The sequence below is a fragment of the Ptychodera flava genome, chromosome 18, assembly GCF_041260155.1.
Source record: "Ptychodera flava strain L36383 chromosome 18, AS_Pfla_20210202, whole genome shotgun sequence".
NCBI classification, from domain to species: Eukaryota; Metazoa; Hemichordata; class Enteropneusta; family Ptychoderidae; genus Ptychodera; species Ptychodera flava.
Window position 1 is genome coordinate 32,300,410 of NC_091945.1, and position 26,549 is coordinate 32,326,958.

General features: G+C 40.1%; 1 protein-coding gene across 4 annotated transcripts; it reads left to right on the top strand.

The window, feature by feature from the left end:
• Window positions 1-4,229: 4,229 nt before the first annotated feature.
• LOC139117406 (hepatic leukemia factor-like) lies at window positions 4,230-24,787 on the top strand. 4 transcript variants are annotated; one of them, XM_070680492.1, is made up of 5 exons: window positions 4,230-4,419; window positions 16,813-16,908; window positions 17,194-17,415; window positions 20,966-21,166; window positions 21,781-24,787. In XM_070680492.1, the coding sequence occupies exons 1-5, from the start codon at window positions 4,320-4,322 to the stop codon at window positions 22,050-22,052; spliced, it is 891 nt and encodes a 296-aa protein (XP_070536593.1). In that variant the 5' UTR covers window positions 4,230-4,319; the 3' UTR covers window positions 22,053-24,787. The 4 variants fall into 4 exon arrangements, with proteins under 4 accessions (XP_070536593.1, XP_070536595.1, XP_070536596.1 ...); XM_070680494.1 differs by having other exon boundaries at window positions 17,194-17,313; XM_070680495.1 differs by lacking the exon at window positions 16,813-16,908 and having other exon boundaries at window positions 4,233-4,419; window positions 17,194-17,313.
• The last annotated feature ends 1,762 nt before the right edge of the window (window positions 24,788-26,549 follow it).

Genomic DNA, 26,549 nt, shown 5'->3' on the forward strand with positions numbered 1-26,549 from the left:
TTGCTGGAAGCCAAATATTGCGAATAATTGGTCCTGGTGCACGGTTGGTTTGTAATACCATAAAAGGACTCTTAATAAAAGATGTTAATAATATTTAAACCGTCGCTGGCTATGAAGGGTCCTTCAAAAGCAGCGCATCAAAGCTAGGCCTTAACATTGTGGCAGGGTCTGTGACACCATCGAGATGACGGTTAAAACTGGAAGAATGATATATCGTCGTGGATATGTTCATTTATTCGGTCAGCTATTACATTATTGATGAAGATAGCTGTCTAATTAATTTGAAATTTGAAACATTTTACGGTCGACTGATCTCCACTGGATAATGTTTTGTTTATTACTTCATACATGTTACGTTATGTTACAGTATTATTGTTATATAGACATCTTTTCTCGCTAGAGTACTATTGGCATCACTCAGCCTCACCCACAGCAACAGGTATTTATTACTGCCTATGGCCACGCCTATTCCTTGTCCGATAATTTTAGTCGTCGAGACTTTGCTCCTAGTTGACGATCGAAATGTTGCTCAGTTTGGTAGTCATTTCATTCGGTTGAACTTTTCGACCTTGAATTTTGAAAACAATAAGCTACTGCAGTGGAATTGAACCCGACTGGTGACGTCACACCAGTAAACGCAATCGTATATCACATTAGTCATCCGGTTCATGTTTACATCATAACTCTGAGTGACAAGGCCACAAAGTAAAAAAATCGTCTTTTATTTTCCTTCAATAGGAAATGGCTGCCGTAATGATTCGCGATGTTTACTTCAAGTTCTTTTGGGATTTCCTTGGAAGAAAGGTGGATGGAAGATGATAGAAGGCCGTGGTGGCTGACATAAAACATTGAGCAGCAGATTTGCGATATAATTTAAAGAGAATTGAAAACCTTTTGAGTTCAATGACCGACTATTGCCAGCTCGTCTACCACACATGATAGTATTGCGCCGGTTGAGGTAATCTCATGCTCAAAATGTTTCATCCCTGCCGATCATATCCGATTGACGATGACTTTGCCCCATGTACCTGGGGATCTTCCCGGGCCGGTTTTTTATGTGTTAACCAAGAATGCGCCTCAAAATTGAAAGACTTAAAATTTTGCTCAAAATATCCGTAGGAAAACTTTTGATCATCCTCTTTCGAAGTAAAAAAAACAAAACTCACGAGTCACCGTGCAAAATTTAGTAATAGAGAAACAAATAACCCGATATGTACCGACTCTTAAAATTCAAAATGGCCGCCATTCGGGGTGGGGGTGGGGGATTGAATTTTCTCAAAAAATAAGCCGGTGAAAAGTTGACCTTCTGCATGAGCTTCAAAATGAGGCCCGGCAAGTGTTTGACTGAAAAAGCATTGTAAGTTTGAGTTTCCGAAAATCTAGTCCCCGAGATGCATTCTACCTTCAAGCCCAAAGTACGAGTCAAATAAAAGATTTACGCGGACTACTGAAACTACCACTACAGTTACAACCGTAAGATGTAATTTTACATCCTATTCTTGAGCAAAAATAACAACTTCTGATAAGTTGCAAAAAGGTGTGTTATAATGAAGAGCCTGTTTCATGATCGCAAGCTATACTACCCGCCCTCCTTGTCTCCGGAGTTTACTGGGTTTCTGTCGGATTAGAAGTATTGTATAACCCATTAAGCTTGCTACATTTTCACAGATGCAATGATCGTGTTGATGAGATTCACGGTAACTACAGACTTCGTAGGTACGCAGCTGTACAGCATTTTACGGCTTATCGATGACGCCGTAGATAGAGTCACGTGACTACGTCCTTGGCAATGATCCATCTGCTCAGGCACTTCTCTTTTTCAGAATAAGAAGGGACAACTTTCATGACTCCGACCACCGTGGGATTTTTCATATATGCCATTTAAAATTACCGAATATTCAGTGTTTCATAAAAACATGACGAAAGAACATTCTTACGAATCTCGAAAATGGGATTTTGCAAAGAGAAATTTGGTTTTTATGTGAATACCGGTGTTTTACATGGAGTTTGTAGAGTTCCCGAACACAAAACTCATCAAATGTCAGAACGTTATAGCTTCTAGTTCTTATTTTGGAGTGATGCTAAGAGTCTTCGTGCTTCAGATTTTCTGTCAAAGTAGATGAAGTAAAGTTATTTCCATGGGAACCATTTTCCCGCCTAAAACGCAAATTGTTACGCGGCAGCAGTGGAAATTATCGCCATCGACCATTACGGAAAATACATAATAGATACAAGTATGCTAGATGTGACAAGAAGACCGTTGTCTTGATCTTTTCGCCTGATTTTACCGCAAAAGGTTTGCTGTAGGGTCTATGGTTTTACATCCTTCACCCATTGATCTTGTTGCTGATATTTTCGATAAATTGTTTTCATATCCCTGCCTCGGACCACGTGGGAACTGTTTAAAGTTCCATTCCATTCTGTTACTGCTTACATCTATCCATTGAGGTAGGTTCTACTTCCATGTACTAACAGATAGACATTGTGAGGGGAAGGGAACTATCACTGCGCAGATGAAAACAGCAACGGTGTGGATGATGCTATTGAACTACCTCCCGGCAACTTCATGCATAACACGGCGCTGCGCACTTAGAGCCCTAGCCCCATGTATTTTACATAGTGAACGCTGTACATGCTGTGATGTTCCAGAGGAAGGAAGTTTTTACAAAACCGAATTTACGGGACGATTTTTCACGATATAGATGAAAAAGGCTTCGCTTGTACGTTCACGGAATGGAAAATTTCGTTTTTTCACATTTATTTCTCTGAACTGTCTCCCAATATGAAATGACAGTAGAAATGACACTCTAAATGTTGTTTATGAATTCATATTTTTAACGACTGCTATGATTCATGCTTAAACTTGCAATTGTTTTCATAATAGCGAGACACGGTGTAACGCCACTTCATTGTTCTTGGCGTTCTTGTGCTACATGGTAAAAACTCTTTTACATTTTTAGGAAAAGGTCAACACTGCCATGGTTCTATGGACAGCTAACGCTTTCTATATAGACTTCCTATACACAGATATGGGTGCAGGGATGCCTGCATTTTTCATATTGTACAAGGTAACATCTTCTCGTTACAGTGAATGGGAGGTGTTCTGACTTGTTGCGCTCTTTGTTATCATTCACTTAAAAATCACTTTTCCATATTTTGTCTTCACATCTGCCATGTTGACATAGCCATTGTTCTAATGCTTTACTTCATTTCCAGTCTGGGCACGTTGTTATCTGTCATGCTACACTCTGTGTGCGGCCTGAGTGTGCTACCTTGCCATGGCGAAGGTCTCTACTTTTACATGTAAATTGCATAGTGCATACGCTCTGTCAGGAAAGATAATTTTCCGGTCCTAGCAACGGGGAGTAACGACAGATGGAATGCAAATATGATACAGTAGAGCATAGACCTCAGGGTCTGTGTGTACAGGTATTGTGTGTCTAAAGAGAAGCTCTGCTTGGCGTGTGACTTTCATTGCTATGGATAGCCGTGTGAACAATGACAAGGGACAAGATAGCAGAACAAGCGCCATGTGTCATCTGCGTATTGCCAATAGACATTCCCACATTCATCAGTTTACTCGCTTCCTTGTGCATCACATTAATCCAACAACATGGCAATTTATAGAATTGTCATTATAAATAAATAACCACAATTAACTGATGAGCGCTGTATAGTGTTTTGTTCCGGTCAGATGCACTGTTTCCAATTCATGATGAGAATGCCGCTACAGCTTGACGATGCATAACAATTCTCGAGGGTTGTTCCTGTACAAACATGATCTTGGACAAAACACGAATGCTTCCTGGGACCTCCTCAGCCCCGGAACTCTATTGTTGTAGCCAAAGCAGCTCCGTTGTTATGCGAAATTGGTGCAAAATACTATGCAGCCATGGCTTTATCTTGTTTCATCCTCTTCCTTGCGATTGGATCAAGAATTTTCGAGTGAATATGCACCGATCTGTACGAATTTTAGTCTGCATTTTGGTTGGCAACAACGGCATACATATGTAGCTTTATAGCAACGATTGCGTGGATCCCGTTGGTTGTGCAATGACACGTAACACATTCTAGACCCGTCAATCAAAGACGCCATCGTTACGTAGGTGGGACAAAGAAGGGGAGCCCGTGTCTTCATTGGCTCATCGCAAGTGTTACGCAAGTGTCTGCGCAACGTCACACAATCTACATGTGAACAGTGTGTACACATCGTATTATGCAAATTACGTGGCCGGGCTCGTAATAAATGTTAATTAGCAACTGGATGGACTACTTGAAAGCGTGAAAATAGCCTAAAACAGCTTTTTTCGCTCAGAAACATGGCTGAAGACAAACTGTACGATTTCCAGCCATTCGATGACTCCATAGACAAACAGAAGATTCCCCCGATCAGTACTTTCGCCAAGCCAACAGGTTACGGTAAGTGCTCGTCTGTAGCTCGTCAGCTTCGCTCTGTCCACCACCACGCCCTGTGGACATTATGGCCATGTTTATTCTGTAGGAAAAAACCACGGCAGACATATTGGAGGCAAAAAATCAGCCACATTTCTTCGTGATTTCTCCCAAATAGCGCGTATCCAAAGCGTTCCTACAGCCAAAAACCGATGGTGTTTATGTTTGTACGCACCGGTTACCTCATGTTGGCCAGTCTGCTGGTCCTGCGCTGGGCTGAAATTCTCCGGCCAGAATCCGCACTCCATTAGCTATTCAAATGGTCGACCGTAGCGGTCAATCTGCCGCTACGTTCGAGAAAAAACAGTCCAGGACTCTCAAGGAACTCGTGTCGACATCCGCACATGTATATCACAACAACTAAATGCCTAGCGCAAGGTGATTTTTTACTTATTACAAAATATTACGTAATTTACTAACATAACCGATTTTAAGGTTACGTATGCTAAATAGAAGAGAAAACCAAGATGTTCTTGTGACACATCGTTTTTTATTCGCAGGAAAGCTATTAGGAATATTTGTTTCTTTGCCAGGCTAAAATTCAAGCTCTCTTGTCACCCCTGAAGAACTGCGTATTTACTTTGGCGAATCTGCCTTCACTCGTTTGAAAATGTAACCTTCCTTCCCTCAAACCTATATCACATTTACTTTCTACCATTAATCGGCTTGCGTATAAAGACACGGGCCAACGCACTATTAGACAGAACAGCGTCAATAAACGTTCGGTCATTCGCCTAACTGAATCACACAAACACATCGCCATCATTCTGTTTGCGATTACAACCACCTTTCCTCGGCGGTTGTGTTTTCTTCTCATGTCGTCTGATAGTTTTGTAGGCATTCACCTCAAAACATGGATGCTCAGCGGGAAATGTTGATCGACCGCGTTTAAATCCTCTGGATCGATACTATGAATATTCATTATATTTGCTTTTGAAATGCAATTAACACAGCAGTTTCCCCCTCCATGATTAAACGCTGTTATCTGCATGCGCTGGTACACCTACACCATACGCCATACCCAACACGATATCATTTTCTTTTTAACGCCATCAAAATGTGGTCAGATTTTCGAACTAAACCAGCCTTTACACTGCCGATAAGTAAGTTGTTTGCCCTGCCGTCTTAGGTGTATTTAATTTCGGTCGCCAGGTTAATTGTTTACGACAGGTACTATGTAGCGAAGTCACTACACAATACATTTATTGATAATACGGGGCAGAAGGTCAATTTATTGAGGAACCTTTGACCCTTTCTTACCCGCAAACTACTTAAAATAAACACTCGAAAATATACTTGCGAAATTTTGTTGATAGCGATATTACAATTAACACTTTTGCCCTCCTCGTTGTACGGATTCACGTTTCTTGTATGACAGAAAGATAGGGTCATGTGAACCGCAAAAAGTCATTTTCCGACGATTTTTATTTCTTTAGAAAATTGATTTGTTGTCTATTCTAGCAACAGCTCGTCGGTGCCGTTGGATTATGCTATAAATACTCCAACTGCCCGTACATCGCATATGGCGTTCCATTGCGTCACATGATGCAACCTATATTGCGCTGTCTTCACGAGCGACGATTGCGATATATTACCAGCGACATTTATCATTACAACAACATGACAAGTTTACAAACAAAAGAGTTCAACTGGATTTACTCCGGGTTGAACGTTAGATAAACTTACGTTATGATGAGCATGGCGTAATGTGTACTTTTGTGCCCGTAGCACGTTGTAGGTAAACAAGGACATAACTTGTGTAGGAAATTTTCCTCATCCTGTCTCGAATACTGAGCTTGATTCAAAGCCCCTTTGAATGGCCGGTCAACTATCCACAGGCAAATTTGTCCCCGGTCGATGCTCTTTTTTGTGGAATAATCCCGATAGCGAAACATTAAATGTTTTCCTTCGTGTTTCTGATACCGTTGATGGATTTGTAGTGTAGAGTATGTTTCTTTACGTATCATTCGTCTAGTATGTTTGCAATCGCGGCACCTGCGCTCTGTGTCACTCATGCAGAGATACTTGACATGGAGATATGATGGAACACGAGATGACTCTGTAATGAAAACGGTTTCCCCATGCTGTTATTCAAATTGGCAATGTAACGCAGGAAAGGGTCAAATCCGTTTATCCCTTCGGCCAGTGTTTTGCGACAGAATGTGGGGTCTTTGCTCGTCGTAGCAAGCCATCATATCCTACAAGAGTTTGTTCGGCAAGAGGTTACGAGATGAAAGATCGAGAGCAGTTCATTGAGTTGAGTGACACGTGGTACGTTCATAGTCTCATATGCATGGTTCTGCTAATATTCATATTGCAGTATCTCTCATGGCAATTTTTGTTTCGATAATCAAGCCGTCGCGATCTTTATTCTCTAGCACAGGGATTGTAAGGCTTACTTCCAAGTAACTGGAGTCTGAAATTCAACCCAAAAAATTCTATCCCATTTTAAATTGGCTTGAACACCATTGTTGACTATTGGTCAGAATTTAAACTCCAAGAGACTTTAAATACATATGTCGCTACATTTTAAATGTGTGAACATTAAATTTACGCTTGCAATGTTGACCAGAAAGTAACGCGAAAGATTGTAATGTAGTCCATGCAGTCTTTGTCATATTTGCCATCAATAAATTCAATTCCTAAATAATACATATCCATCTCATGCTGATAAGACCGTCACGTGACGCACCAACGCCCCGTGACAAACGTGTGGAAACGCCCCATAGCATGTCAGCAAAAGGTCTGTGTATATGTTGCCGGCTTTGTGACCACAGAACTCGCCAAAATTCCCCGTTTCGATATGGTGTTTGGAGAATGTCATTCTGGTCCCTTTCACATTCTACTGTTGAAACCACAAACAATTCATTCCAGCAAGGATGAATAACATTTCAATGGAGATCCCAGCTTCTAAATATCTTAATCCAACCATTATGTGCTCCCATGTTCGGATTTCATGTTGTATTGTCGACTCATCGCTGGTCTCACATGTCAATTCAGCTATTTGGCAGTTGCTCCCTATTTCAGTTCGTTGAGTAAACCGACACGGTTGACCAACAATTTAGTTGGTCATGTTACACTATTTCCATGAAACATGTGCAATTTTCTCGTCGAGTTTTCAGAAACCGAGAGGAAGTGACAGAGCTCTGCCTTGTTTTTCTTTTGCTAGCAAGTCTTGTCGTTAGTCATAGCGATATGTTAGCTCAAACGATTTGTCTGCCTGATTTGTCGCTTTGATCAAGTTTTTTCTTCTTATACCACAAGACATAAATATCAACGGATTTGGTTTAACGGGGCGAGAACCAGTGATTCGTCCCAAGTTACTGACCAGTAGACCTCTTGGGCAGTTGGCCATCGTTGGCAAGAGCTGTTTGTGTATTTGTCTCTCTGAGCTAACAAAGAAAGTGTATTGAACGTTTTCACGTCCGAGCTACACCTTTCAGGATGTAAATTAGCTCAATCGCCGATCACGTGAGTGGGTATGGCGCTGGTCCTGACAGTAGATGCATACACTGGGTATAAAGATAAACGATCTTACAGAATTTAAAAACAGGAAACTTGCGATCAAAATCAATTTTGATCCAGAGTAAGGTCTACGAACGAACTGTATCGGTAAAGGCAAGATTCTATTGTTCAACCAACGATTTAAAAACACGCATAAAATCTTCTACCTGAAATGTTGTAGACTGAAGTAGCAGTTACTTTCCATAGCGGCTGTTATTCTCTTCAATATGCAAATGAGGGCACGAAGTTCTTAGAAGGATGAATACTGCCCTCGTTTTGTCCGGAAATTGGGGTGTGACTTATTTATTGTTGCCGTTGCCGTGTAATTTAATTTATTAGAGCGTACTTTTTTTCCAAAACCGCAGAAGATTACATCGGGAGTGGTCGAATTTACCGCGATGCGATGAATTTGTCGTCGATTCAGATCGTATTTTAGTGTTGGTTCTGACTAAACTAACCTCTAACGCCTTTCCCTACATCCTAAAGGACTATCCAGTCGTGGTCCAGTCGTCGTGATTTTGCATGCTAACATGCGACATTTTACTAGTTCACTGAATAAGTTTACAACACTGCTGAAACTCCGGTTTGTGACCATCGTAATATGTAAAGACGATTTACCAGTGATCAAAGGCGTTTTGACCGTGAAACACTCGAAGAGTTCACTGCGCTTGCATTTGCCGCACAACTCTGCTACTCACAGAGACGTCATTGTTTACAAACGTGACTTCATTCACTGTCGAACATTTTATTGAGCATTCAGTCTGATCTTGGCCATGTCAGTTTGTTGACATTTATCTGGTTTTTGTTGACATTTATCTGGTTAGTCTCAATGACTGAAGATACCTGGCTGCATATTCAGTAACCAATAGTTTTTATCAGTATGACTCTTTGTCTCGTCAGTTCGTCGGCATAAAAGTGAAAAACTGAACCTCCATCTATTAAACTGTTAAAGATCGTTATCAGCACTATGGTGTAGTCGCCGATTTCCTGCATGCACGTACTCGGATAGTAACCGAGTGCAGTTTTAACGACATTTTCGTTCATCATAAAATTATGCTAACATTATTCAGATGAAAATTATACAGACACTAGTGTCTTCGCATACAGATAATGTTGATTGAGATTTTCAGAATCAGAATGAGATGAAGTGATGTGATTCGCGGCACTTCTCTGATGCACACATTGGGCCAGTGTAATACATATTAATGACGCAACTTTATAAAGGTAATCTTTTGACGTCGTCGCGAAAGCGTAGAAAAGCTTGAGGAAGTTGGTAGTCGTTGACTTGTGTACAGACAATAAGAACACTTTATACCCTGGTATGTCAGAGCGCGTGAAATAAAATCCGGATCTGAATTCGCCCCGGCTCAATTTAATAATGCTCCAGTTGGTACATGTATCGCGCACATTTTAACTTAAGCCGACAGTTCGTTGACTTTCTCAGCTGCAAAGTGTCTATACATAAAGGCTTGAGTCCAATTATTTGCCGATCTGACAATCATGTGTCACCTAGAAAAGCATAGAATAACAATAAATGCGAATAAAAAGGAGGATACTTGTTCAATCATACCATTACAGGGTGAGTTGCGTGGAGTTTGAACTAGATGTGTCTTCAGAGTATAACTTTATTTAATCAGCTCATTTTTGTCATTTAGAAACTTCTATCGAGAGAACTACGTACGTTAGATTCCAAAGTTGTAAGATCAAGACGTTGGCCATCGATATATTGATGACAACTTTAAATATAAATAGACGAGCCAGATTGCTTTGATATTTGTAGCTTGCATGTGCTACTCCTCTGTCAGAACCATAGGCTCCATGTAATCGGATATACATGTAGGAGTGCCAATGGAACAAGATGGTCTCCCACCGCTGTGACTTCATCGTGAAGTAACAGTATTTAACAAACAGTGTCTTGACCCCGGGGCTCAATGTTGTTGACGCTCCATTTGAAGGCCTCAGTAACGTGAAGATCAGACTCAGGTCCAAGTTCACATAATGCTCTATTAGTATGCGCTGTCACGACTGAAATCGAAATCGGCATCTTTGTAAAGTATTCTAACTGTATTATATTATGGTTCATCTGATATTCAGTGACCACGATAAATTGGGACTTATAGATCTTGATCGGTAAGTTATATTTACTGCGCGATATAATGATTTCAAAATTGCAAATTAAACATGCCATCCCACTGTTCACCTGTGCAGACGGCAGATTCACAAACGGTGTAAAAAATTAAATGAATAATTGTCACATATTAGTTTTTTTTAAGACACGAACTTTAATTTAAAAAACGGATTTTTATTTTTGTTGGCGTCAAGATAAACGAAATCCCACATGTTTAGCGAGATATTGGGCAAGTCGTTTTGTATTTTTCAACATCATCCGCACAAATTGTGGCTTTAAGCCATCGTTTTTACGGCTTTTTTGAAATTCTGTCCGTTGTCTTCAGCTTTCAGTTACCAAAGAGAATCAAAACGTATACTGAATCTCCCTTCCCCGTTCGCAGATTTAAAAAAAAAAAGAAAATAAATCAAATACGGAAACCAACCCTGATAATTTATTTACATTGTGTACATCCACCAACGCACGAGCCACAAATTGAAAAATTAAATATTTACTTTCTGAAATTACTGGATAAAGATGAATAACGACAGTTTGAATTGTTGGTGCGTGTAAATATTCGATTTTTCTCTGTTTAGGCTCGACTTGCGAAATCCCGATGCTGGTTCTGTACCTATAAAGAGAGAGAGAGAGATAGTGTTCAGAGATGAGTGTTCATGTGTGTACTTATGCTCAATATTCATGTGTTTGATATGGTCAATGTCCATGAGTGCGTGCGGTCCTTAGACAGTACAGTACAATTTTTCTCCGAGCATTACTGCTACAGTAAGACACCGCGTCCAGGGGGTAATTCTAGAGCCAAGAAACTGTCTTGCTAAACTGCTTTACGTCGGGGATTAGGATGGAGAGACTGTGCAGTACGGAACTGTGTGCTGGCGGATAAATCCTCAGGATATTGGTGACGCATATTGGAATAAAACACAACACGGTGTATTCCGAGGAAAACTTTTATATGTCTAGTCGTGTTCTGGGTCTCTTCTCCTCGGCGAACAGGTCGAACACTTCAGCCAAAATCAACGTGTCGTGTCGTTGGTGCTTATGAACACAAAACGTTTGGTGTTGATGGCGGCGTAGATAATGTTCCCCGTATGGACAGTAAGGCCAAAGTAATTAAATTCTTTGTTTTGCGTCTCCCACAGGCTTAGGTTTTTTAAGGTTCACATGAAAAACACACATAGTGTATTTGAATAGGAAATTTTAGGACATAACCGCTTAGCTTTTCTGAATTAAAATTTTTGTTACAATTTTTTATTTGCTGCAATGAAATTAAATTGTGTTAATTTTCTTGTGTGTGTTTTTCAGCCGCGAACCTTTTCCCATTTTGAGTGGACGCAAAACAAAGAATTTAATTACTTTGGCCTAATGGTCATGGGCGCATTGTTACCATAATTGCCTGTCCACAGATGTCTGGTGCACGCCGGTCTTGAAAGATAATTCATGACAGGCTTTACTTTATTGTGCATTCGTTTGTCCTGTGAGTTCACTTCTAGTACAGGCCCAATAACCTAATAGAGCGATCAATACACTCCCATTGAAACCGAGCGCTTTCATGAAAATCGAGCGTCTTGTCCGATTCTGCCAAGTGTTTTGGAGAGACACTGCACATCATTTTCCATTACATTTTAGCATTTAAGGAGTTCCATTGGAAGACAGATCCACACAGAATCTGTTAATTGTATTTTTACATTATTGTGAATCATTGAGGTCATGTGTCAGCTGTTTATTTAGGATCACTATTGTTATCGAGTTCTGTCTAAAATGCCACAGAAGGGAAAAAGACATACCGCGCTAGTCTTACAGTGATGCGGATGGATGAGCACAAACATGTTTTTCTATTTGTCTTATTGAAACGGGCTCATGGTTCTTGACAAACACAACTTCACTAGATAGGTAAGGGCACCATTGAATGATGTAAAAACAACGTATTTTAGCAAAAGCTATCAATAAATTTTCACCACTTCGAAGACAGTACATATAGGAGTATGGCAGTCATGGTGCGTCATTTCCGTTTAGGTAATAACTGAAATCGTATATAAAATGTGAGTTAATGTCAACAACATGATCAGCCTGGTTGAGTTAGTTCCAGTCGGAAAACCACAGCACGTGGGCAGACACAGTAGTGTACCTGTGGGCAAACGATTAACATTATTATTATTATTATTATTGTTGTTGTTGTTATTGTTATTATTCAAGACGTATACATTTTAGGAATGTCTTACTATGAAGGATTTTGAGGAGGATGACATTTAAACTTCAAGCAGAATGTCTTCAAAATGCATTAGACAGTAACGACAGCGCGTCAAAAGATATCGTAGATATCGCTGTTAACGCAGATGCACGTATGACCAGCATGGATTATGGACACTGCACCCGCCGGAGACCAATCATTCCTCCATCAGTTAGCTTGAGACAGTGAGCAGCTGATGCTTAGATGACTGTCACGTCATCTACATAATAGGTACTCAATATTGACGAAGCCCTGGCCGGCCCAAACCTACTTCATCAAAAATGTTGAGATTCAACGTCACTGCATCATTCGACTATTAGGCCACACCGAGACAGTTAATAATTTTGAGTTGAACGATTTGTAATGATGTACGCGACGGATTGTTGACAAAGGGTCTTTGCAGTATTTTCTCTCGGTTTTCCGATATTATGTCTAGGTCTTAAACCTGCAGACTTTAAATTTAGTAAATTGGGGCTTGCGGAATCTCAAATTAACCATCTACATTATGGACTGTGGTGGAAATTTGCCTACTTTGTGTATTTTAATATAAGTGGAGGCAACATGGAGAGGTGTATAGTCGGGTGAGAACTGCTCATCCCCATCGAAGACAGACACACGTGCTCACAGCACGCTGCATGCATGAACGAAGGAGATGTGTCCGAAAACGGAAACAACAGCAATGCAGAAAGACCGCAGACAGACAACTATGTCGCTTGTCAGTCACCCTGACATTAATTAAGAAACAAAGACATTACACGCGGGATGCACACTGCGGCCTGCGGTGGAGAATGTTGGATCTGTCTATTTTTCGATACTGACGAAACGAATCCAGTTACAAACCGTGTACCCGAGTATTTTAGAATCGATGATGCTGTCTGGATAGGCAATGACAAGCCTCAACCTGTCCAGGTTGAACATTTTCACTTCTGCCTCACAGCGCTCTGACATCCTCAGTACCAACGCCAACACGTTTCGTGGATTGTTTGTCGTAATCCTGTCTAAGAGCATTTTACTCGACCCTTTAGCTATAGTGTGCTCATGAGTACTTTTAAGATAATGAAATGCTTTAAATTTAAGTCTAAACTCATATATATATATATATATATATATATATATATACACCATCATGATGCCACGTTAATGATCCGAAGCGTGCGATGTCCTTTTTTCTGGTCAGCATAGCAAAATAAATAAAATCTACTTTAGCGACATCGTCGTGCACTTTGAAGATGTGTATGGACAAATCAACTTTGAGTTTACTGCACGTCATTGAATCCAAGGTGACACCGCCAGTCAACATGTAAGATCACGTGATAAGCGTATAACAGTAATGTTTCGAAAGCGTTCAGGAGTGAATTACCGAAGCGTGTCATGTTTTCACAGTCCGTAATGGGTTGTTATTTTCATCGGTAGTTGACCGCTGAGAGTTGTACTGTTCACGCAATACCGCAATGAATACGCGTATAAAGTTTTAAGGGATACAGTCGTCGGAACTGCGCTCAGAGGTCGTATGGGACCCATACGACCAATGTAAACACTGTATCCAAGGTACGATGAGGACTACTACTGCAGCTATGATGATGAGGTGCATGTAGATATCGTGCACAAAATGCATTGTTGGTAAACAAGAGACTCGCACAGGCGCATTTCCGATGATTGTTTCGCTTTAACAAGTATCCCATTGACGATGACCACCTCTGGCGACCATGCAATGACACATGTAATTTTCAGAGACCATGGCCGTGACAAATCCATTGCGCTGCATACTCTTGTATATGCCGTGCTCGCTAATTCACATGTAAGACCCGTTTATTGCAATTAAATAATTACTTAAACACCGGTATTCTTTAGCTAGCACAATACAGAAGGGTGGTTTAATCAACGTTAAACTCCTTTGTGTGGTTTATCATTGTTCACCGTAAAACTGTGACTTCATTTACACTTTTAATCGATTGAATCCGCAATATTTCTATCATGTAGGATTAAACACTTAGTGCAGAAATCGACCCAGGAAGATTTTCATCTCGCCTTGTAACAAGTGAAAATCTCTTCACTGAAGTTTCGTTCAGTGTTCGGCTTGTTGAGAAAAATAACCCACTTTTTGTAAATTCGTAGACCCTGTAACATGACAAACTATGCCCTTGTCCTTTGCATTTTAATCGCCTTGATCGCAGCTCTCTCGCCTCCAAGCTCAAACTGTGTCAAACATTGGTCACCATTGAATATATTGACGAAGCAGAGATGAACAATATCGAAAATTGTTCTATTATTCTGCTGTAGCGAGGGACGTCATATAATTGTAGGCGCTGTCGAGCTAGCAATTGAGCTTTGCCTGTGATTGGCCATGCATTGTGTCCGGAACTAAACTCGATATCCGATGAGGGAGACATAATACCCTCTGAAGTTTTTTTGACGGACCCGCTATGTCCATCTAGTGTTCAGGTGTGTCTGCCCAAGGGATAAATGATTGGCAACTTAGCTGGTATGCGTTCCCTTTGCGTGTGTCCGATGACGGGAAAATACAGTGAGTTTTTCACTCGCCCAACACCCATGAGGATTATGCATCCCAGATGCACATGCATGGGACAATGCATCCCAGATGCACATGTGTTGGACACATTGCTCGTTGCCATGATGTATATTTAGAGACCCGGTTCTTCATATTGCATTTTGTCTCTGTACCAAAACAATGGATGCTAGGACAAGAGGAAGGTTTCAAAATATTGCCTTGGGTACCTCTTATCGAGACAGGTTTTCTGTTTTCGGATTTGTGTGTCTATTTTCAGAAATTGGGAAGGAAGGATGCACAGTGTTGCATCACCAGAAAGCAGACGACTCCAAGATATTTTAAAACTCGTGTCGGTTACTTCCCTTAAATATGACCTCTCGTAGTTTTTTTCCCACCCTCCAGGGCAGTTGTAAAGCCAGCTGATACCAAGTTGGCCTGTGCAGAATGCCTGGCGGTCCGTCACGTGACCTACAGTTTTGTTTTGTTTTTATTTGCGAACTATTCTGCGTTCAGTTTGCCCAAGTAATTTTTTGTACGTCTTGCGTCCCATTTCGTTTATGATTGCGCAGCAGAATTTAGACATTTTGAATGTGTACAAAGTTGAGCAACTGTCAGGAAGTATATGTAAATGATAAGGGGCTTCACAAAGACACTTTCTTGTGTGACGTTATTTTTCTAGACTAGAAAATAATGAATATTTATTCAGTTGGAGTTACTCTCAAAAGTTACATTTTGGACCTTTTTGCCGATGTTATCACACTTTATTATCATTTACAGCATGGCATGTTTATTTATTTGTTCGATCACTTATCAAAAGGTGATTGCTAAGGATGTCCTGTCTTACAAAGCAACAGCTCTACCGACATATAAAATGCTTCATGTCGGAAAGCAAATTGTGACAGTGGCTTGAGTATGTATAAAAATTATCCAATATGTCTGCCAGGTGACCATATATTACAATAGTACATTCACGTGCGTGCCCAACTCTCTCTGGAGCAATCCAAGTTCACCTTTATTGATTTGCACACGTGACCTAAGACAATCGCAAAGCAGAAGCGTTTTCGCATGTTTCCTAGTCCTATTTATCTGGTCACTGACCGAGTTTCATTTCGATTAAATCTATCACAGACGGGTAAACGTCAGTCTTTTTCAAGTAGATTTGTTTAAACCCACCGCAAAGTTACGGGAGGTTCATTGAGTTTAGAATCCTCCCGTTGACTCCAGTTATGCCATCCAAAGTACTGTCATCATATGTACTGTTCTATGATATTTTGGATGGCAAAGCCATAGAATGGAAGGGCGATTTTAATTATGTCTTTCATGCATGTACATGTTATTAACAACAAATCTTTTTCTTTTTTGTTCTCTGAATGGTTTATCACATTTTAATTCATATAGTTATACAAAGCTTGACGCACTCCAGCATGGTAGAAGCCTCATCTTTCTGATGAATGTAATTTTTCCGTAAATAAAAGTCATGTTTGACATGTCGGATGAACCAGGCTACCGGTCAAAGTCTTGGTTCAAAGGACAGTTATAAAACGCCCTTACCACCATGCTCGACAATTTCATATGAAACAAAATGGAAATGTGATTTGTTAAATTATGGCGTTGAAACAGTCCCGTTAGCGATTTCTAGTGACTAGAATGCCTGAATTGGGATTGCTGCAATGCATCTTCGAATGAATTGTCTTTGCTTTTTGAATTCCATGATTTTGGTCGTTACAGCTGCACTGAAGTGGTCTCACAATAGAGAATATTCCGGCTTCCTCTGCCGAGCTTTTTTTCCAGATTCGTCGCTTGGCATGTACACCTTCTCTCAAAAATTGACTTATTTAGCATGTAACATTGACCATAAAGTCACTCAACAATGCATGTTTTCATCTAATCAAATGCATCTCTCAGAAGAAAAACAAAATGGATAAATTTATATTGGTAATTTGGGATTCTGGTGTAAAATAGTAAAATTAGTAACATTTGTGTATTTTATCGTAGACAATGGCCCAACTCAAGCGACGCAGAACACACTGGACATGCTACCAGTCTCGTCAGGGTACTACCCTGTGCAGCCCCAACGACTTTTATACAGAAGTAAGATTTTTATTTTCATTCACTACGAGGCGAAATTCCCAACCAGCTGCAGTCTTCGTTTCCGGTCTAACAGGCCCGCTCTCTCATCTCCTAATTTGCATACTGCCGGCGAAAACTATCGGGCTATTATGTTTAAGCTGATGAGGTTCAAGAGGGGCTGTTTGACAGATAGAATACTGTTGGTGGTTTGGAAGGTCGCGGTAATAGTGGTATAGGGGTTAGTGGGATACGCTAGCTATTAATGTAACACCTTGTGTATTTCTCTTTTGTATTGTATTTACATAGACGGCGGATACTCGCAACCACCCAACCCAGCAGCATTTTATGTGGTTGCTGCAGGGGGCAATCAGTCGTTTGTATATCCTGCAACATCGAATGCTTCATCTACAACAGCAACATCCCAGGGTAATGCCTCCCATCCAAGTAATATGGTTTCATCCATGCCAAACAATCCTGGCAGTGGCTTGGAGACGCCGATGTCTGGCACCTTACCACCAACCCCACCGGGTATGATTCTATCAACGAAATTACACAAAAAATGACATTTTGATATTTTTTTCCAAACCTGAAAAAAAGAAACGAAACCACACAACCCAAGTTCTCCAGGAGAGTTACAAATGATCACCCGATAGCTGTAATGTCGCGAGATTTTCGTGAACAATCTGGACAAAGTACATTGTGTGAGGCAGAAGCGGGCAATAGTTTTTTCCGTGTGCTTTTATAAAAGATGACGAAAATACACGACGGTAGATCGAAAGACCCCTTGAAAAATGAACAGAAATCTGAATATTTCGTGCATGTTCAAAAACGACCGACTGCCCGCGAGAATTATGAATAGCGAGCGTAGAAATGATTGCAACGTAGAATAACGGGATTCATGGGGAATATTATTTAGTATTGACAATCAAAGCTGGGGCGATGTGTACATCTCGAAGTCACCATGTTCTGCGACTGACTGTTTCCTTGACCGAAGCGGTTCTCTGTACAGTCACAGCTGTCTTGAGTCAGCTTCCATTTGCTCCGTATTTTACGAGAGACAACAGCGCAGTTTCCAAGACAAGTAGGGAAAGGGTCCATGAAAATCTCGAGACATTACAGCGTCTACCATCCTTCAATACCTGTCCGCTTTACCAAGCAATGTCGCACAAAAACTTGTCTCCATGTCATATCTTCACCCCGTGTAAGCTTCCTACACCTCTTCCTATTGTATCTTTAGTATTTCACTCTGTGACACTCTATATCTATGTAGTAATGTTTGATTTACTCTAGAATGTTTCCATATTTCTGGTGATGATACCTCACCACTATCACCCCGTGATGCCATGTGAATTAACCAAATTTTCAAGTCGTGATAAATTGAATAAATAGCGTTTTCATAATTCGGTGTGACACACGAAAACCTCATTAAAATGGCCGCCAATTTTGCATGATCATTCGACCCTACTTTCTTTGGCTTCCGTCATCAAGGTCAAACACCACGCTTCTTATCTTTTCGAATTCTGAGAGCAATTCAACAGAGCCGAGCTATTGTCATCCGCAGACCAGAGAAGCGGGTTTAGTTTACCAATGGGGTCTGAAAGAACCGTGTCGCAATTACGGAAAGGTCAATTAACTTTGGCCGCTTATTTAAACTTACCAGATGTTCAGTCTTTTGTCTACTGTATACAACATTTGGCTGGTACGAACGATAATTTCATGTCAGATATAAATATGCCGAATATTATGCAACTTAGATGCTGGTCGATTTTAGTGTTAGAACTAAATAGCCATGTCTTGTCTTTGACGAACAAGAGTGGGGAAAAAAGATCGCTTCGAATAATTCACAGGAACGCTATTCTTCCCGACCTACCCTTACAATTGAAAAAGAAATTTACTCTCTCAATTTTCGAATTACCTTTTAGTAAACATTGAGTTCAATCACCCCGTGACATCGCAAAAATCGCCCTTTTGCAAATAGCAGAGCCGGTGGCGATCCGTGAGAAGAAACTGTCACACCTTAATCGTTCTGAGGCCAATTCGACAGAAGCCGAACAATTTGTAAATGCAGATGGCTTCATTAAGGCATTGACACGGCATATTTTTCGTTCTGTTGCACATATACAGAGGTATGAAGGTCGTGGTTATTACCAGTACAACGCGTTCTCTGATTGATAACATGGATATGCATCAGACCTTGATATTGTTTCGCTCTCCCAGTCAGTTCATTAAAATATCCCACGATTGTTCCCGAGAGCATATTCTCTCTCTCTCTCAACTCCATTTTCTCCGCTCTCTTTTGATTTTTCCATCCATAAGACATTTTCAATTATTTAGTGTCGTCACCCTGTTATCAGCCTATCTCTAACACGGCTTTTAAGCATGATGTTCTGATTGTAAATTGTTTAATATTGACTTCATGTTTTTTCAAATTCAAATTTTTGGTTTTAATCCCTGACTTGCTAAAATGTATACACAAAACGGCCTGGGTTAATTTGTCAATTCATCGTGTGATACCGTGTGCATTCGAATGGCACTCGACGCTTGATAAGAGCTATGGGAGCCAATTTCCTGGTCTCCAGAATCCAAATCAATAGTTTTGTGGTTCAGTATCTTTGTCTTGTTACTGCGCGCTTTCTGAACTTGCTAATATCACAGAAAGAAAAAGGCTAGCTCTAACGACATCCGAAGGCGAACAATCTCCATTCTTGTGCGAAATAAGGCAAGCCAGTAGTGAACTACTTTGTCCGTTCCCCATTCATATCCTATGATCAAGCTTTGGTAACTACGAGAATTGTCTTTGATATGTCCACTAAGCCATCCCTCATTTCCAAGGTATAACAAATGACTTTCATCTTCGCCTGAAAAGAGTTCTGAAACACCATCCATCATTGAAAGAAGCCATGCAGGTCATTAGAATATCTCTCTCTATTCAATGATTGTTCCATTGTTGATTCGATGAAAAAGATTTTCGATGACAAGAAAAATGGTCACCAGTTGGCTAGATTTCTTATAAAATTTACCCGCGTTTTCAACGACCATGATAAACTAAAGATTCCGCAGCATAAGTGGGTCAGTATGTGAACCAGGACAGCCTATATAGTATTAATGATGATGTACCTCAAATTTAAATTTCAACATGCAGTCACCTATCGGGCCGAACATTTTATCATGACATATAATTTCTATTGTGTAGGTGGTATGGACTGAAATTGTTACGACACAAGATTTTGAAAATGAATTAATGTTGCCTATGGACACTCACATCTGCCGTTACATGCAGACATTTTCATAATAATTCAACGGGGAAATCTTCAATGTTGATATGACCGTGTTGCAAAAAGGAAAAAAAACTCTGCGCCTCTGTCGCTCTTCTATTTTCTTTTCCTCGTTACGTATCGTGACACGGGTTGGATTCGGTGTTGTGCTAAATGAATAATGATGTATATTTTATTTGTCAATAGCACGTTCTGTCACAAGTGATATTGTTCGAAAAACTTTAAAGGATAGCAAATCAGAAAACGACCATAGTTTTATCTGAGATTGTAAAAAGTCAGATTGCGACACAGGGAAATGCACTCCCCACTCATTGAGCTCTATCACTGACGTAGATAACCTCACAGGGTCACGTGACAACTCATTCTGGCAACACACTGTCCCTCTACATGTGTGTAGAGGGACTTTGGACGGATGTTGCTCATGTCAAGAAAGGGATACCAAAAGTGGAATGAAACTTGTCTCACATTTTACAGTTCATCAATGTTTTGACATAATTATTTTACGCTTAAACCCGAGAGCAAAAAGTCCTCGCCAATTTCATGCAATGGAAATTTTGTAACGATCATCAAAAAGTAGTTCACGTGATCCTGTGCAACCATTTGTATGTGTTATTACTGTTAATAGCAAGGCCCATAGCATTGGTCAGTGGTCAGGCTGTTACCGTTCACAGTTTGAAATGCGACCGTCCCAGTGACGTTGACAATGAACTTATGAACCACCATAGATTGTCTCACCGAAGGGTTTCAAGATACCAAAAGTGTACAAAATACTAAAGTACGTTTTCTTATATTTTTCCTTCCAGTTTCAGCTGACGAAAAAGACAACAACAACGACGATCCAGACGGAAAAAATGCTGCGTTGGCAAGAATTTTAACCCAATCAAAACCACTCGGCGGGTACCCAACGCCCATTTCAGCTCCCCAACATTTTATTCCGCCACCACCAACAGCTCACACGCCGATTCCCGGACCAATGTCACCGATAGGAATGGACCCGTTAGCAGGTACTGTTCCACCGTTCAAATGTTACCAACTGCCAGAGATTCCGGCTACGTGGAAAGTCATACAGTAACTCATTCGGGAATAAATTTCGCTTTCTGTTGATGTTTCATGACGGTTACTAGCTGTTCAGCCTCAAACTGTGTGTGTACCTTTGCAAGCAGCGAGTCCATTTACTTTCGCCCAATATGTAATATTGATTTTTATGACTTTTATTCAGTGACTCTTTACCTACATTTTCTTACTTACTCGTCATTTCATCGGTAGATCTAGAAAATAACAGGATGATTTACATATTTCCCGGTCTCAGGTGTTCACAGTTCAAAAAAAATACTAGTTTGAATAGCAATGGTTGAAAGTATTCCCAATTTTGAACCACAATCTCAATTTGATTTAATTATTTACGAGTTTAGTTCAGTGCCCATTGATAGTCTGGACATTTGAAATATAAAAAAATACGCTAATTATCCGTTGTTGGTAAGAAGTGATAAAAGTGAACTTTGACGAAGCAGACAAACAATGAGAAAGCACATTCGACATTGACATATGCAGCCAGCGTAGATTTTCTGCAGTATTGAATCAGACAAATTGACCTCTCCTTTCACTTTCCATCCTTTAGCGTACGCGAGATCGAGGGCACCTCCAAAACGACGAAGCTCAAAGAAACCAGTTTCTGATGAAATGAAAGACGACAAATACTTTGAACGCCGAAAGAAAAACAACATGGCAGCTAAACGGTCACGTGACGCCAGGAAAATGAGAGAAGAGGATGTTGCACGGCGAGCCGCCTTTCTGGAAAAGGAGAACGCGCAGTTGCGAACGCAACTGGAAACCCTCAAAGAAGAGGCGTACGCACTGAGACAGCTGCTGGCACAGAAAAGCAATTCGTGACTTGTTTAAGCAGACACTCAAATTATAAAGCAAAATAGACTTCAACAGAGTTCAGAGATATATATTTCCCAAGTTCAAGCGCGGTCTTTAAAGGGTTCAAGTAATTAGGAAAGTCAGTTAATTAAAACAAATTATATTACTCATTTATTCAGAGTAACCAAATGACAATCCTCGGTTTAGAGAAATTTTTGTTATGTTGTCAGTGTTACAAGGAACATGTACACATCCCCTGGCTTCGTGATTATCCATGTGTAGGTCTCATCTTCCTAAAATGAGTGTACACTTTGGACGTCAAAGTCTATTGGTGGGGGGGGGGGGGGTTAGGGGCAACGTTATGAATTCCTCGACGTTTTTACAACAGTTTCTCGTTTTTTACTACAACTATTCACTACTTCATTGGTAGACACTGAAAGTAAATAGGTGAATTTGGATCTGTACCGGATTGGCGCGGCGAGCAATGCCATCTCAATCCGGACGATGACGCAACAGGTATGGATTTGTACTCCACCGCAAACGTACATCAGATGTAACTTGTCCCACGGTCAATATTATGATCCTCTTAGTTTTGATAGTTCTCGGCTTGGACAAAATCTATGCCCATGGTGGCACGGATTTAAATCATCTGGCGCTGGGTCAGCAGTTACAGCATGTGTTTAAACGCGCGCCTGTCAGTCTCCTATGATATAGATCCACAAAGTATGTTCCCAATAGCTGACGAGATAAATACATCACAGTCAAATCTATAACTGACATAGTTCATAGATTGAAATGGTTAGTTGCTCAAACAAGTAATGGTTGTCAAAAGTTAAGTACATTCCCAAATATGGCGTCTTAATATAGTCAAAACTAAACAGTTTATAGTAAAAATCGAGTTCTTTGTGACAAATTCTACCAGGTAACACCTTGCTTTAATATACGTAGTAATGTTTATGTATGTATGTATGTTTGATACATAGAAGAGGAAAGCAAAATACTTTCTACAGAATATCTTTCATTTTAGTAAATTGTAAATTTTAACCAGATTCTTCAAAAAGAACCTAAACATCTACAGTATCATGGCATACACCTGCTGGTTTTCGTTGTTTGTTTTGTAGCGGTAGCCCCTTGTCGATTTTGCATTCTCTCCCGTGGTACATTGCAGCAGTGAGTAGTCAGTAGAGATGGGAAGAGCTGACAAAGAGAAGACTCGTTTAGACGAGTGCAAGTTCAAGTTGCAGGGGAGGGACTGTTGTAACAGTAGGGCAAGTGTTGTGACATGTAGGCGCGCAAGGTACCTTGAAACTCGAAATCTTGCTCTCACAAATGTGTAGATAGCAATTGCGTTACCTTCATCACTGTTAGTCAAGTTTCATTTTCGATAGTGGAATTTCATCCCCCATCATAATTCTAAAAAGCAGAAAGTATTTTAGGATTGGCTTCGCAACGCTCTCCCATAGAGACAGCTTCTCACGTTGATAACAGAGTCACCTGCAAAAAGTTGTTACACATTCCTTGTGTTGCCTATTCCCAAGTAAACACGTAGCATGTTCCTTGACAGAGAAGCCTAGCGTTCTGTAATAATGTAATATTGCGAGTTATTGTCAATTTTTTAAAAGATTTACTATCATGCGTATGAAATACCCGTTATAATTATATTATACACTGACTCATTTATCGTTGATGTTCATGGGTTTAGTAAAATGTTCTGTCAGGTTTTTTTAATGATTTGTATGTTATTGAGAAAGACAAAATTGCAGCTGTATTGTATATAACACCATGCCCTCGTAGATATTTTCAGTCGAAATTTAGCGTAATTCATACTAAAACAAAGTTTAACTGTTCTTTCTGTTTTGCGAGGCACTTTCAATTGCACAACGGTGGCGGCATTTTAAGTTCTTGACTTACGATAGGGCAAGGTCAGATTCGTATTGTTTCAATATTATAAAAAAGTAATTTCACAAGGCCTGATCGATGCTTGTCAAAGCTACAGCGTTCATTATCGCATTTCTGAGCAAAATGTGTTCGAATCGATTTATGCTTCAAAATGTTAACGCTTGCAATGTATTTTTTGCCTTTACAAAGGAATTAAATTTCCGTTTTCAAGACTTCGAAATCTGTTCACACACGTACACTAGCCTAAAAGTTTCTTTGTTCAGCTCTACACAGTCTGAGGCTGTTTTTGCCGAAAGTAAAGGGGTAATGCCATTTTATTACACTCTTTCCGTTTATTTTTAAATTCACATAGGGCTTTAACACGATTCCTTTGGCAGAAATATGCTGAAGTTGGGACTTGTATTTTCAATTATAATACTGGCCAGTAATGCATTCCGAGCAACGCCTTTTCTTCAAGTTGCAGGTCTGCAAGTATACTTCGCAATGTGGAGATGTTTTCACAACAAGCGCACACTTTGTCATTTACTGTGCTGTTCATTTTCTCATCGATGATGGCGCAAGTGTTCATGGATGGACTTCGGTAGTTTTTCACAAATCAAGTGAACTGCAGTAAAATGCGAGCAAATAAATTGATTTTTCTGTACCAGAAATTTGCCACCACAATTCCACAAAAATACGCACGATTAAATCGGATGTAATATACCGAAGAGTCTGCATTCTTTAAACCAAGAATCACAGTGTAAATTTTTCCAACACAATGCCTCGGATTTTTTTTGTATTGAAAGATGTTAGCCGATCATTCTACTAAATTGTGTTTTCAACAATTACGTTATCTACGAATAAACCGTACACTTCTCATCAAAGGTTTCTGTCTGTCTGTCTGTCTATCTGTCTGTCTTATTCAGTGTGGAGAGGGTGTTGGAAAAAAACCCAAAATTCGATTACTCTCACAGCAAAAATCGAAAATACATTGCCCATCTGGCAGTGTGATTAGCATAAATTACACTGTTCAGCGTACATGTTTCACTCACACCTGTTTGACTGCGTTCAAAACCCTCTTGATCTAACCGTGTGGCTATGCATGTGTGTGTGTATGCATCACTGCGGTTGTTGTATGCATGCATAATGTATGGACAATGGAGGTATGGACGGACAGGTGATGGTTTTGTTACAACAACGTGGTGTTACCCATGACATAGAGAACAAGTAGGGACTAAATAAGGGCAAGTTTTGACAATATGAGAATTATAATTGACGATGATCGTGCGAAAACACGACGACTTCGTCCCTCAAAGGGCCAGAATTGGTGACTTTTGATGTTTTCACTATTTTATTTTGTATGGGAACAGTCTCTTGTTCTCCTCCCAAAACACGTTGAAACACAGACTATTTAGCTAGTCACACAGCGTCTATACTATGTGCAAAATGTTGTTATTGATCCCATTTGAATAGAAAATTCTAGTCTTGACACTTGTAAACGATAACACTGTGGTCTATAAATGTACTGGCTGGCCGAGTTGACAACTTCAAAACTATGTAGGTGAACATTCTATGGAGTAGAAAAGGAAACTGTAGTTGACGTACGAAACAAAAATGCAGGAAAATCATAGAAAGTTACAGCTGGCCCTACGAAACGCTCTCAAAGCTCTGAAAAATGTTTCTAGAGTGCGTCCGATGAGACTTACATTTGCAATCTAGACTATCAGCCAAACGTTTTGATTACAAGGGCAATCAAGTGATCTTTTCTATACTCAAAGTGTATGCCAGTCAAATATAGGGAACTTGCAATACTACTCGATAAGCTTGCAATCAAAGCTTTAGAGTGGGTCCCACACATGAATTTTTAATGATAATATAGAATAAAGTACACCATTGTGTCTAGACTATCAAATTTTGTTCATCTGCGATTTTACTTTTTTTGTGCATTTCTTTAAGAAACGTAAAAGTAAACTCCTTCCCCGCGCTGATACAGCACTGCAGAGAGAGAGAGAGAGAGAGAGAGAGAGAGAGAGAGAGAGAGAGAGAGAGAGAGAGAGAGAGAGAGAGAGAGAGAGAGGCGCGCTGGTGCGGCTAGCATGAAATGGCATGATAATAGTCATACCTTATTTGTCATTCAATGTGGGTGACATGCAGTTGACAGTATGAATCGACGATTGGTCAATGACGATTACTTTGTTTGATCCACGGACCGTGTTTGATCTGAAAGTTCTGTGTCGGCAACGATGCAGACGGTTGCGACTAGAATAGTTTCTGTGCCAGACGGTTGACATCATAGATTTTGACTTTCTCATGACATGAGATTAAAAAGGTGAGTCGAAAGAGCTATATTAAGTTCAGTGCAAGTGACCAAGATGCAGTCTCTACTGATACGGTAAATTTAAAGTGATTTCTGTGGGTAGTACTGCCGTATCAAACCGTTACTGAAAATGTAGAATTTAATAAGGACAGCTTTGTTGATCCACACGTTTTGTGCTTACTTTGCAATGTGGAAAAGATTCTGTTCTCATGTCAAATCATGGGGGAGAAATGTGCTGAAAAGTTTGAAAGACTGATTAACTATTTCAACATCTTTGTCGTTAATACCTAATGGAATGTGCTTGGTTCCATTCTTTTTGAAGTCTATTA

What these genes read in the sequence shown, in the direction of transcription:
- LOC139117406 (XM_070680492.1), top strand. Translation starts at nt 4,320, where the DNA reads ATGGCTGAAGACAAACTGTACGATTTCCAGCCATTCGATGACTCCATA. An exon ending in CTTACCACCAACCCCACCGG is followed by an intron (nt 17,416 to 20,965) that starts GTATGATTCTAT and finishes TTTTCCTTCCAG; the next exon opens with TTTCAGCTGACGAAAAAGAC. An exon ending in AGGAATGGACCCGTTAGCAG is followed by an intron (nt 21,167 to 21,780) that starts GTACTGTTCCAC and finishes TCCATCCTTTAG; the next exon opens with CGTACGCGAGATCGAGGGCA.